The sequence below is a fragment of the Globicephala melas genome, chromosome 8 (assembly GCF_963455315.2).
Source record: "Globicephala melas chromosome 8, mGloMel1.2, whole genome shotgun sequence".
In the NCBI taxonomy this organism is placed as follows: Eukaryota; Metazoa; Chordata; class Mammalia; order Artiodactyla; family Delphinidae; genus Globicephala; species Globicephala melas.
The window spans coordinates 103,655,063-103,669,024 of NC_083321.1; the positions used below are offsets into that span (position 1 = coordinate 103,655,063).

At 45.2% G+C, this 13,962-nt stretch overlaps 1 protein-coding gene across 5 annotated transcripts in view; it reads left to right on the forward strand.

Annotated features, from left to right (window-relative positions):
• APLP2 (amyloid beta precursor like protein 2) overlaps nt 1-13,962 on the forward strand; it is a 71,136-nt gene that overhangs the window by 36,432 nt on the left and 20,742 nt on the right. For all 5 annotated transcript variants that reach the window (XM_030841278.2, XM_030841292.2, XM_030841299.3 and 2 more), the window contains exons 4-6: nt 11,545-11,657; nt 12,656-12,867; nt 13,245-13,435. In XM_030841278.2, coding sequence (XP_030697138.2) covers nt 11,545-11,657; nt 12,656-12,867; nt 13,245-13,435 — 516 coding nt within the window. The remainder of the gene's footprint in view (nt 1-11,544; nt 11,658-12,655; nt 12,868-13,244; nt 13,436-13,962) is intronic.

The window sequence follows — 13,962 nt, forward strand, 5'->3', positions numbered from 1 at the left end:
CTTCGTTCACACCGAGAGTTTGACATTACTGTTGATAGTCCTGGGATCAGTAGTACCGAAACAGCCGAGGGGTGGTCTTTCGTTCCCCTTTCTTTGCCCTACACACATTTTGCAAGCACCGAAATCCTGTATTGTTAGCCACACCAAACCTGTGGCAGTTTTCAGAAGCCGAGAAGTGAGTCGTAGCTGCCTGTAGACAGTCAGGGATGCGTCGGCCAGGCCCTGTGCCACCTGCCTTACTGAAGGGTCAGCTGATAAGGGTGTTTATGACTGTGTGTTTCTGTTAGCAGTCAGACCTAACTCAAGTGCAGCCATAACATTTTATTACCCAGAAGTAGAGTCGCTGCTCCAAATGCCCTCTTAGTGAATGTGCTCATCCTGACCACCGAGCACTGACACATCTGAGTTACGTTCGCGCGTCTGTTGCCTGGCTGACTCAGGAACAGATTTGGTCGTAGAAACTTAAAAGGGCGAAACGATCAATTTTAGATGATCCGCGATAGGACTGACATAGATAGAGCACTAACATAGCCTGGCTAGCTCTGCGGATGTATTTAATTTTAACCACTAACTTAACCTGTTCCCCTCCCTCCTTCATTAAAATCTTTCTGGGACTTCCCTGGTGGTGCAGTGGTTAAGAATCCGCCTGCCAATGCAGGGGACATGGGTTCGAGCCCTGGTCTGGGAAGATCCCACATGCCGCGGAGCAACTAAGCCCGTGTGCCACAACTGCTGAGCCTGTGCTCTAGAGCCCACGAGCCACAACTACTGAAGCCCGTGGGCCTAGAGCCCGTGCTCCGCAACAAGAGAAGCCACTGCAATAAGAAGCCTGCGCACCACAACAAAGAGTAGCCCCCGCTCACCACAACTAGAGAAAGGCCGCGCGCAGCAACGAAGACCCAGTGCAGCCAAAAAGTAAATAAATAAATTTATTTAAAAACAACAACAACAAAAAAAACCTTTCCTAACATGGAACTCATTGCTTTCTCATTCTCACAGGTAGCAAAGTAACAGGAAGAGGCAGCAGCTGAATAACAGTATTTACCGTAGCAGTTACTTTGTTTTAAAAGTATTGAGTACGGGGGAAAAGAGGACAGGTGTGTGCTTAACACCATTTACTTAAAACTGAGCCCCATGCAGTAGTGTGAGCCTTGTGAATGGTTTTGTGTGGTGTGGTTTAAAGACGTTCTTTCATTCCCTTTGGCTGTAAGAAATCTCTGAGTATAAGGTGTCATTCATTCTCTGTAAAATTCTCAAACTTAAGAGAGTACCCTTGAATATTCGTACACGATAGATAGTACCTAGCAATCATTTTCTTCCTTTTGCACTGTCATTACCAGAGGCTTTGTGGCCTGGTCTTCCCCATCCTGCATATTCTTTGTCACTTGTTGGCTCCACTACCCACCCAGGACTCTGAGCTGGAGATCTGGGAGACCTGTATCTCCCCACACCCAGCCAGTTCTCAAGGCAGCCTGGTTTTTACCTCTTAAGAATGGCTTATAACCATGGTTCCCAAACTGTGCACAAAGGCACCCCAGGGCACTAGGGATATTTTTGATTTTCAGGGAAAGCATGTCAGGCATTGTGAGCTAGCTGGAGGCGTTCACAGTTTCAGCATCAGCTCATCCCGTTCCTTTCGATGACCTCATGTCTTTGTGGGGCTGCTTCTTAGTGGTTTCTGTGAGGAAAAGCCAGCATTGCACCAGAATTGCTGAAGAAATGGGGGTGATGGTGCTGAGTTCTCCGTGCAGGAGAAGCTGTGCAGTGCCCAGCAGGCACAAGGCGTCAGACACAGGTGCTTTTTACTAAGTTGTCACCCTGACTACTTAACTTTTCGGCACCCTTTTGGCCTGGGGGGTGCTGTGAAAAAATTCCTGGGACACCCAGAGTACCGTGACTGGGGAAACTTTGGGAACCTCCGGCTGGTCCGTCCGAGTCCCCTGCTCTACCTCAGTCTTTTATCATTTGCTGCCTGGACTGTGAGAACCGCTTCTGCGCATATCTCAGTTCTGTTCAGTCCATTGCCCTCCCTGATCCAAAATGAAGACTGAACTGTCTCTCCTGCACATAAAACCCTTCAGTAGCTCTAGCTCTTCTTCACCTAAGACCAGGTGTAAGCGCCCTTAGCACAGTTTGGAAACTGCATGGTGTGGCCCTTGCTTAGCTCTGCTCTGTGCCCCCAACCCCTGCTTCGTCCTCCCTGCCCCTGCTCCGTCCTCCCCACCCCTGCTCCGTCCTCCCTGCCCCTGCTGCATCCTCCCCGCCCCTACTCCGTCCTCCCCGCCCCTGCTCCATCCTCCCCAGCTCCGTCCTCCCCAGCTCCGTCCTCCCCGCCCCTGCTCCATCCTCCCCAGCTCCGTCCTCCCCAGCTCCGTCCTCCCCGCCCCTTCTCTGTCCTCCCCGCCCCTGCTCCATCCTCCCCACCCCTGCTCCATGCTCCCACCACAGCACGTCCACCTCGTGGCTCCTGCCACGTGCAGTCCAGCTCCCACTGGAGTGACTTTATGTACTCACTTTGCTTGGCGAGTTCTCCTTTTCACACTCATCTCAGGGACACCTCCTTTAAAGGAAGCCTTTCCTGCTGCTCTAATTTCTGTCTTGATGTCCAGGTTTCTCAGCTCCTCTTTGTTGCCGCCCGTGCCCCGTCACCCTGAACGATGCCGGTCTGTTGATGTGTCTTTCTCCAGCTACACTCTGAGCACCTTGGGAGGAGGGTCACGGCTTTAGTCTTCTCTGTCCCCGCAGTCAAGACGGTGCCTGGAACTAGGATGCTGTCTGTTGATTACAAGACCACTACCATAGCTGGTGCACAGCGAAAATGTTCTTTTCTAAATGTTAGTTTGAGTTTTTCCGTGCCAGAGAACCAGACGATGCATGATATTGTCATTAACTAGATGCATAAAACAATTTGACCATAAACCATTCAATACCTTCTTTGCATTGTGGTCACTGAATAATGCATAATACAGTCTTCAGTGTTACTGAGGTTATTGTGTTTACACAATTCAGACAGTTATTGTGTTTACAGCAGCATCCATTTGGACAGCTTCTTAACCAGGAAGGAGAGCTACCTGTTGGTATTTTTAAATAAATAAAACAGTTGCCTGAGCCTAAGCTAGTAGGGGACCAGGTGACTGGAGTTTAAGGGAGGTTAGGAAAAAAGTACTGCCAATTCCTTGTAATCATTTGAGAAGCAGAAGATTGTAATGTCTCTCTGTCCCCGTCCCCACCCCTTTAGAGTCCCCAGGCACTGGTTAATTATCAGCACCACTTTCTTTTTACCATAGGCTCCTTAGAAAGCCTTTTGGTTCTAGTCTTTCAGGGTTACTTTTGCCTTTTTAACTTAAAAATAATACGGGACTTCCCTGGCGGTCTGGTGGCTAAGATGCCACACTTCCATTGCAGATCCCGCATGCCATGCAGCATGGCCAAAAATAGGAAAAATAAAAATAATAACAGTTTTAAAATAATTTCAAGTTTACAGAATGGTTGCAAAAATAGTACAAAGAGCTTCCATTAAATCCTTTTCTCAGATTTTCTAACTGTTAACATTTGATTAATATGGTAAAATTAATCTTACCACTTGTATCTCCCCGCAGGTTTTGTTTTTGTTTTTGTTTTAAATCATTTAAGTTGTAGACATGGTATCCTTTTATCCCTTAATACTTCCATGTATATTTTTTATAAACAAGGACATTCTGCTATGTAACTATAGTACAGCCGTCAGAATCAGGAAATTATCATTGATATAATATCTAATCTACAGACCCTGTTCACGTTTCACCTGTTGTTCCAACAACACCAGGATCTAATTCATTGTTTCAATGTTGCATTTAGTTCTCTCCGTAGCCTTTCCTTGTCTTTCATTTTTTGTTTGTTTGTTTTTTGATTTTTTTTTTTTTTTGGCGGTACGTGGGCCTCTCACTGCTGTGGCCTCTCCCGTTGCGGAGCACAGGCTCCGGACGCGCAGGCTCAGCGGCCATGGCTCACGGGCCTAGCCGCTCTGTGGCATGTGGGATCTTCCCTGACCGGGGCACGAACCCGCGTCCCCTGCATCGGCAGGCGGACTCTCAACCACTGTGCCACCAGGGAAGCCCCCTCCTTGTCTTTCTTAACTTTGGTGTTTAGAGTACAGGCCAGTGACTTTGTAGAATGCAGTTTGGGTCTGTCTTAGGATCCTTTTGATTTGTGTGTTTTTGAGGGCACTGTCATAGAAGTGTTCTTCTCTCTGAATTCTCTTAGGAATTGCATGATGTCACTTTGTTTCATGACCGGTGATAACTTTTATCAGCTGGCTAAGATGGTGTCTGCATTCATTTATTCATTTCATTATGGACTCACTGTCCAGATTTGTCCAGTGGGTCCCCCTTCATGCTGACTCCTGTGTCTTTTTGCTATGTCCCTATTATTCTTTGAAAGCTTCCGTACTTTCTGGTACAAAAAGATGCTCCAGGCTCATCCTGTGTTCCCTGCCCCACCCCTGGAGTCAGCCATTTCTCCGAGAAGAGGTGGTTTTATTTAGTGGGGAATGGTATTTAGGAACCAAAATCTGGGTGTTAGGTGTGCTTACTGCCATTATGTTATTGCTTCTAGGCCCACTCAGCAGACAGACCTGTGAAATACATTTATATACACACATCCATGCACATATAAATCTATATTTCTATACATGTGGATATTAAAAGCAGTGAGCTCATCGATACCTCCAATCCCATTATCCTCAGTATATTTATTTATTTGCTCAGTATTCCCTGTAAATAATCAGTCTCTCTGCTTCTTAAAAACAGATTTGTTGAGATATATTTCACATACTCTATAATTCATCCATTTTAAAGTGTACTGTTGAATGGTTTATAGTATATTCACTGAGTTGCACAACCATACACAATTCTTTTAACATACAAACTACTAAAAATTAGTCCAGTAAAAAGCAAGCATCCTATATATTTGATTCACCAGAAATAACCACAGTGAGTCCTTTTATACATGTTAAGGTGAACACCACGTGTTGCAGTAAAGAGATGGCCATAGTGTGATTAGCTTCAGCCCTGAAACCCCCTTTAAGATGTTACTGCCCAGCAAACCCAAAGCACAGGCAGGCCAAAGGGCAAGGAGATGGGAAAACAGGCTCTATCTAATTGGTTGGGTACCCGTATTAATTGATTTGGTTGTTCAGGGGCGTTATGGACGTTCTCAGACACTGTTTTGGTTTGCCATTGTTTTGCTAGCTTTAGGGGAAGGACGTGTCTTGATTAGCACTCTTGAAGGCTGTTTGAGAATGAATTTAGGTAACGGGTAGTGTTGGCATCAGGCCTGGTGTCTCGCTGTCTGTAGACATCTGTGCACCTGTCACTCAGTTCTGCCCTATTTTGAGAGCATGCTTGACCACCCACCAGTGTGACTCTTTTCACTGATATTCAGTATATTTGGTGAGAAGTCATACTTCAACCTTGCCTCTCAAAATGAATCTTACATCTTACGTTATTATGAATTGCCTGTTTATCCAGAAGATTTTATCTAAATAATTAGGATGATCTGAGTGGGATAGAGTTGGTGAACTGTGAAGAAGCAAAGCTGCTGGTATTTGGGGGGAAGGAGTTAGTCATCTCTGACATTTATATATAGACTGGCTCCTGCATCAAAAGAAGAGAGCTTTGTGAGCCCATGACTGTTTCTGTTGTTGCTAATTTCTGGAAGGAGATTTGGATGGGAATATTACTGTGGTGAAGACTGCCAGGAATGGTCTTGTTCTCAGAAGCTTGAGGTGGGGCCCGGAGTGAGCTTGGAGCTTACTTGTCCACTGCAGGTGTCTGTCCACAAGTCGTCTTCTGCCTTTGAATTCCTGACAGCCCGTCAGCAGTTCACCCTGTTCCCACTGTGGGCCCTTGTGCAAGGTGTATGCTTCTGTTCATGACGATCGTTCAGGCTCTTTAACTTCTCAGAGCCCTATTTACCTCCAAGACATCTGCTAAGGGTGGCTACCAGACCTCTCAAAAACTCACGTTGGGTGGTCAGGTTTATTTTCTTGGTTTTCTCTCATTACAGCAGGCCTTTGCCCCACTGCTTACAGCTTCCAAGGGCCCCGTAAATGACATGGTCTTCCTGTTTGCAACCAGAGAGCACTTTTTTTTTTGGCTGCACTGTGTGGCTTGTGGGATTTTATTTCCCCGACCATGGATGGAACCTGGGCCCTCGGCAGTGAGAGCACAGAGTCCTAACCACTGGACCGCCAGGGAAGTCCCAACCACAGAGTACTTTTGCAGTAGGTTTATTTATACATATGAGTGTTGGTATCGAGGGGCTTCCCCAAGTGGGTGAGCAGCCGTTGTTAACTTTGAAAGGAATTTTATCAACTCTGAAAAAGCTCTAAGACCTGATGGCTGCCATGACCCTGCTGGTGGGAGGTGGTAGGAAAGAAAAACAGTATCACAGGGAATGAGTGGAGACTGAAGATAAATCATAAATGCAGCTTAAATGAAAGCCTATAGTTCAGATTTTGCTAAATTGCCGTGTTCATTGACCAACTTATTGCCTTGAATAGCAAAAACAATATAGGTTTCCAGTGACTTAGGGAATTGTGGGCACTGTCTATTGTACTCCAGCAGGTTAAATTGAGAATTGTTACAACCTTAGATAAACTTTTAAAGTGAGACCAAACCATCTTCAGTGTTTTTCTGTAAAACAGAGTAATACTGATTTGCTTAGGTCAGTCTTTTTCCTAGAAGTTTCTGATAATTACTTGTATCAAAGGCAAAAAGTAGCAGTGAAATGACAGAACTGATGCTGGGATTGAAATGTGTTCCTCCTCTAATTTACATGTTTAAAAAGTTTTTGTTTTTGTTTTAAATAAAACAAATTGGGAAAAAAGAAAGCAAAAACAATCCTTTCCAGTTTCTGCACTCCATTAACCATATTAACATTTTGGTGTATAGACAAGACTTTTTTTCTTTGGATACGCATGGAAATGTGTGTGCTTTTAAATGCTTTTTTTTTTTTCCCTAAATTGGATCATGCTAAATATGCTTTCCTGTTTAGTGCTTTTTAAAAAAATTGACATTTATTGAACATCTATTATGTACCACTCTTAGGGCTGCATACATCTTTTGAGTCTGTCTTTTTAAACAGATTTAGCCTTAAGGAGTTAACCAGGCTTAAGGAGAGGTTAGGGATATCGGGTGTGTTTATTCCTTTGCTTATTTGTTTAATGATTGTTAAAATTGTTAAACCGTCATGGAAATGGAAATGTTTCCATGTTATATACAGATATTTAACCATGTTTCTTATAACCCCATGGTATTCCATTAAGTATCATTATTTAACTAATTCCCTACTGAGGAACATTTAGGTTGGTTCCGTTTTTGGTTTTTTTTAAAAAATAAATTTATATATTTTATTTTTGGCTGTGTTGAGTCTTCGTTGCTGCAAGCATCCTTTCTCTAGTTGTGGCGAGTGGGCTTCTCATTGTGGTGGCTTCTCTTGTCGCAGAGCATGGGCTCTAGACGCACAGGCTCCAGTAGTTGTGGTTCACGGGCTCTAGAGCGCAGACTCAGTAGTTGTAGTGCACGGGCTTAGTTGCTCCGCGGCATGTGGGATCTTCCCGGACCAGGGCTTGAATCCATGTCCCCTGCATTGGCAGACGGATTCTTAACCACTGCACCACCAGCGAAGCCCTGGTTCCGGTTTTTTGATATTAACAATTCTGTAATGAATATCTTTGTTCACTTTCTTAATTACTTCCTAAGAGTACGTTTTTAGAATTGGAATTGTTGAATCAAGGAGTGCTATTCTGTTTTAAATCAGTGGCGTTAGTTCTTTTCTGGTTTTCAGAGGTCAGATCAATTTAATCATGATTCCATAGCAGAAGATTGATGGCGTTTAATCTTACAGTTTAGCATGGAGTTAATTATTAAATTTCTTGCATTAAAATTTTTAAAATTTTAAACTTAATTTCATTTTGAAATATTTCAAGCATACTGAAAAAATAAAACATAATATGATAGTCACTCATGTACTCACTGTCCTGATTTAAGTTCTTCCCCATTTTGCCATATTTGCTTTTTTTGGGGCTGCGTTGGGTCTTTGTTGCTGCTGCGTGCGGGCTTGCCATATTTGCTTAATCTCCATCTTATTTTTTAATTAAGGGATTAAATGTCCCAGAGTCCCATCCTTACATCCCTTCCCTCCCTCCCTCCCTACCCTTGGAGGTCACTGCTACCCCACTGTCAGGGTGTATCATTCCCATGCCTGTTTTTATACTTTTGCTGCATACGAATGTGTCTATAAACAATTTGTTTTTGTGTTTTAAAACTGACATTAATGGTGTCATACTGCACTTGACCTTTTATAACTTGCTTTTTTTACTTTATATCATTTTGGGGTTTATCTAAGGTGTAATATAAGCAGATTTAGTTAATGCATTTTTAACTAAGATGAAACGATATGTCGTACTCCACTATATTTTTAAAACCCAGTTTGGTTATTGTTTCTATGGAATATATATAGTAGTGAAATTGCCGTCTAAACTTTTTCTCTGATGTTGCAGTTGTACATATAAAATTGAGGTTTTACAAATTAAAGGATATGAACTGTTGCCTAACTGTAGATTTCTTGATAACCGTGGTTGTATAGTTTGCTTTGTATAAAACTAGTTACTTGGGACTTGAAACTAACAGCATTAACATCAGTAATTAGAGCTAATACTTAAATAATTCTTAGTGTTTACTATGTACCAGATTCTGCTCTAAGCTTTTGCCGTGTTGTACATATTACATCTGGCCTCACAGCAGCAAGATAAAGAAACTGAGGCACAGAAAGTTTGAGTAACTCGCCCAAGACCTCTCTGCTAGTAGCAGTGGTGCTGAGATTAAACACTGGCATTTAGCCCTGTACACACCGCCTCTGAAGTGTACTTTTTGTTGCTTTTTTGTCATAAATTAACAAACATAGGGAGTTCCCTGGTGGCCTAGTGGTTAGGATTATGGGCTTTCACTGCCGAGGCCCGGGTTCAATCCCTGGTCGGGGAACTGAGATCCCTTAAGCCAGGAGGTGTGGACAAAACAAAAAGAAAAAATATATATATATATAAAGATTGCTTAGTCCATACAGTCACCATCCACAGTGTGAGCTGGTGGTTGGATGCCAGAATTTCAGTGATTTGTACTTAGACTGAGTATCGGGGTGCTTCTCCTGATGGAGGCGAATCCTAGTTTACCCTTGGGCTTTGCTTTTTAAGCTTCGATTTTAAGGCTGGTTGATGGGTAAAGCTTGTTTCTCTCTCCCTTTGGGGCCCTCGAGGGCAGCACCGTGTCTAACTAACCATTGTGCTCCTGCATTAGTGTCAAATTGAGCTATCTGGTCCCCGAAGTCCCCGTGCTAATGGCAGAGTGAAACCTCACTGCCCCGCGGAAAGCTGTTTTGATGTGCGGTGGCTGCCTGTGATGGCGGGAGCACATCTCCCCCTCACAGCAGATCAGGGGCTGCCCTTTGCCTCCGCATGGGCAGCGGAAGGACAGACTTCTCAGGCCCAGAGACCGAGGCCTGAGCTGCAATGAGGCTGGGGAGCGGGTCTGCATATAGACCTGCCGCTAGTTCAAGTCTTAAGACCTTTTTTTTTTTTTCTTTTTTTTTTTTCGCTGTGCCACTTGGCTTGGGGGATCTTAGTTCCCCAACCAGGGATTGAACCCAGGCCCCAGCAGTGAGAGCGCCGAATCCTAACCACTGGACTGCCAGGGAATTCCCCCTAAGACCTTTCTTAGGCCAGATTACTTTCTTATTAGACTTTCCTTTTCCTTTTTTTTTTTTTTAAACCTCAGAGGTTAGCCTGCCTGTTTCCTTTTCCCTCCCCTACCTATTGCAGCTCTCCTGAGCTAAGTACCACCTTGGTTTTCTTGCACTCGGTAGAGCACGTTGGTGATGCATCAGAAGCGCCTGGGATGCTTGTTCAGTGCAGATCACTGAGTCCCACATTAGACCTACTGAACCAGGTTCTCTGGGTGATGAGCCAGTGATTACGTTTCTAGCTTTTTATTATGGAAGTTACAAACATATCCAAACACAGAGAAGATTATCGCATTAGCCCTCATGTGCTGTGTAACGGTTCAGGAACCACTTACCCTGTCTGTGGCCAATCCGACCTCCCCCTCGTTATTTGCAAACAAGTCACAGATACCGTTTTTATTTTCCTGTAAATACTTCAGCATGTATTTCTAAGAGATAAGGACTCTATTTTCTAAGCAGCTATGTGTATTTTTCCCCCAGCTTTTTATTTTTGAAAGGTTTCAGACCTATAAAAAATGCAGTAGTCTATACAGTACTCTATACCTGTTACCTGGGTTTCCCAGTTTTGCCTTATCCATCTCACTGTGTGTTGTGTGTGTCTTACTTACTTTTCACTGTTAGGCCATCTGACAGTGAGCTGGGACGTTAAGAGAGTTCACCTCCAAGTAGTTTTCAGCTTTTCTTTCTTAAGGGCGAGGGCATTCTCCTGTATGACTGTGATACAGCGATCACACATGGGACAATTGTCCTAAATGTTCAGATAATGGCCTTTACAGCTTCCTTTTAAAAAGGACCATACAGTGTATTTAATCTAGGCAGTTCCTCAGCTTTTTCTTTTGAACCTTTTATTTATTTTATTTTATATTACTTTATTTTTTTGGCGGCATGCGGGATCTTAGGTCCCTGGCTAGGGATTGAACCCGTGCCCCCTGCACTGGAAGTGCAGTCTTAACCACTGGACCACAGGGAGGTCCCTGAATATTTTATGACAATAATATCTTTTAAGAGTCTAGGTCATTTGTTTAGCACTATCTCTGAATTTGAGTCTGTCATATTGTTTTGTATGATTAGAGTCAAATGACATATTTTGGCAGAAAGACTGTGTAGGTGATCTGTTCTTAGAACATCACTTAAGTCAGCTTGTCCAGTTAAAGCAGTGTCCGCCAGCCCTTCCCACTGCAAAGACACGTGTTCCCCTTCGTAATTAACCCTCCACTGATGATTTGTACCTGCATCAGTTATCGCAGTAGTGGTTTGTCTTAGAGCTAGGTGTCTGTAGGTCCACAAAGGGCTAAAGTAAGATTCACCTGTTCTTTAGGAGAACACCCAGTCTTAGTTTCCTGGGCGTTTTGTTATTAGAACTGATGTGGGCAGAAATAGAAGTAAGAGGGTAGGAATGTTGTCCGTGTGAAGCCAGAGGTGGTGGGGAGTAGCTGTGTGTGTTTGAGGTCATGCACGGGAGTTCTCTTCCCGTTTCCCCCGTAGGGTGCCGTAGCCCTGCTCCAGAAGTTACGGGATTGAGGTCAGGAAGGCGTGAGGAAGTCCTGGGCTTTGCGGTTGTAACAGAGTGTTGAGCTCTTGTGGCTGCTGGCCTGGAGCTGAAACGTCCAGTTGGCTTTGGAAGATGAGGTGTACATCAGCTTATATGCATTAGAGACTGCTCCTGGCTGCCCGTGACTGTGTGACCGTCACGGTAACCTGCAGTCAGGGTTGTTTTCACCTTGAATCATGATCAGAATTGCTTCTGACAAAGCTTCTCTTTTCCAGTGGGCGAGTTTGTAAGTGACGTTCTGCTAGTTCCAGAAAAGTGCCAGTTTTTCCACAAGGAGCGGATGGAAGTGTGCGAGAATCATCAGCACTGGCACACTGTGGTTAAAGAGGTAAAGGAGTGGGTGGGAAAAGTCGGGCGTTGTTTTTTAGTAAAGTAGTATTTTTTCTCGACACCTTACCATAATTTTTTTTTTTTTTTGCGGTACGCGGGCCTCTCACTGTTGTGGCCTCTCCCGTTGCGGAGCACAGGCTCCCAGCACGCAGGCCCAGCGGCCATGGCTCACAGGCCCAGCCGCTCTGCGGCATGTGGGATCCTCCCGGACCGGGGCACGAACCCGTGTCCCCTGCATTGGCAGGTGGACTCCCAACCACTGCGCCACCAGGGAAGCCCCTTACCATAATTTTAAATTAATTTTCTTTCCCTTTATCTCATCAAAGTTTACAGTTATTTGTATCTTTTAAATTAAAACTATTTGGGAGAAGAACAGATATTTTTGTAAGGAAGTACAGTATTAACAGTTCAGCCCCTGAAGTCAGGGACAGGAAAAAGATGGTTAAGTAAGGATTCTGTCGGCAGGGCCCCCAGCAAGGCCACCCAAACCCTAAGGCGTGTGTGGAAATAGCCAGTTATAGGACATCTGTGTCTGGACATGCATGCTGTCAGGTTTAGATATCATTTCATTCTTCCCGTGGGGAGAATGACCCTTTCTTAGCTTGTGCTCTGAGTTAAGTTGGTTTTCCAGCCAGTTGCCTTTCTTTTGTCTAGTTCTGAAGTAATTCTGAATTCCTCACCCATTAGGAAGGTATGTTACCATTGACCACCATTCACCCACGTCGATAATTACTAGAAGAAACCCCCTTTCCTTAATTTTATTCCAACTTCGGGCTTTCATTGGTTTTAGCCCAGATGATGTTTCCCCCTTGCAAATTAAGCAAAATTTGTAAATCTTAAAATAGTAGGGTGGCAACTTTTTGGCCAAAAATGGATGTGTCGGTGAGAAAGGCTCACGTTGTGATTCGGTAAGGGTTTCTTCTGGGTAAAGCTGGGGATCGGGGGCCTTTGGCCACACTTGCTGTGTTCTGATGTTGGTGTGTGGGTTTCCCTCAGGCCTGCCTGACTCAGGGAATGACCTTGTACAGCTATGGCATGCTGCTCCCCTGTGGGGTGGACCAGTTCCATGGCACCGAGTACGTGTGCTGCCCTCAGACAAAGGTTGTTGAATCTGCTGTGTCAAAAGAAGAGGAGGAGGACGATGAAGAGGATGATGAAGAGGACGATGAAGAGGACGATGAAGAGGAAGACTACGATATTTATAAAAGGTAACCTCCTGCCCGGAGCCTGCGGATGTGGCCGTGGCTGCTGGTCCCTGGCTTCCGGGCGAAGCGGGCATTGCCCGTTCCTGCCAGAGCTGGGCCGGCACATCTCACTTAGGCCGTGGCTGAGCCCAGGCACGCCAGTGGCCTTCAGCTGCGTGTCACCCCGGCCACATGCCTTTCTGCAGGTTAGCCCAGCCCCTGCTGCCTGGCGGTCCCCTTCCGCTGAGGCGGCCGGGCTGAGGGATTTAGCGGCACGGCTCACCATGGGCTGAGCTTATTTCCTGCCTGTGTCTTTGTGTTTCAGAACAGGGAAGGGACTCATTGTTGCGCTCTGTGCATAGCAACTGGTATTAACCTTCCTTTTTTATTGTGACCTCTAGTGAATTTCCTACCGAAGCAGATTTGGAAGACTTCACAGAAGCAGCTGTGGACGAGGGTGAGGAGGAAGTGGTGGAAGATCGCAATTACTACTACGACGCCTTCAAGGGAGACGGCCGCCACGAGGAGAGCCCGACTCAGTCCAGCCGCCATGGGACCGCTGCAGAGAAGGAGATCTCTTACGGCGTCAGAGGTAACCCCACAGAGAGCCGCGGCTGTAAAGTCCACCTGGCGGTTATTTACTTAGAATTTGTTAATATTCTCTAATGTGCCTAGAGACTGCTTTCCTCACAGGTAAGTCAAGAGGGTGGCTTCGTGCCCCGAAGGTGAGGTCAGCTCTGGGCACTGCAGGTCTGGCGGTTGTCAGATTTTAATCAGGAAACTAAGCTTCGCATTGTAAGGACTTAACTAGAGAGTCAGAGAGACCACGTCGTCTGCCCTCGGGCAGGATTCTTCCACATCCAGCGGGAAATGTTCTCTCCTGAGGGGGCTCCCCTTCCTCAGTGACTACTGAAGTCCCAACCTTTTGGAGTGGAAGTCACTTCCTTGGTTCCCTTCCTGAGTGTGTTCCCATCTGTAGGCTGCCCTGTTTGTCCATCAGAAAGAGGTTTGCAGCTGGGAGGGTGGAATTTGATGACCTACCGGGTAAGGGATCAGGGCCAGCAGTGTTTTCATTTCACCATTAAAAAAAAAAAAGTTGCGACAGTTCTAGACCATTTT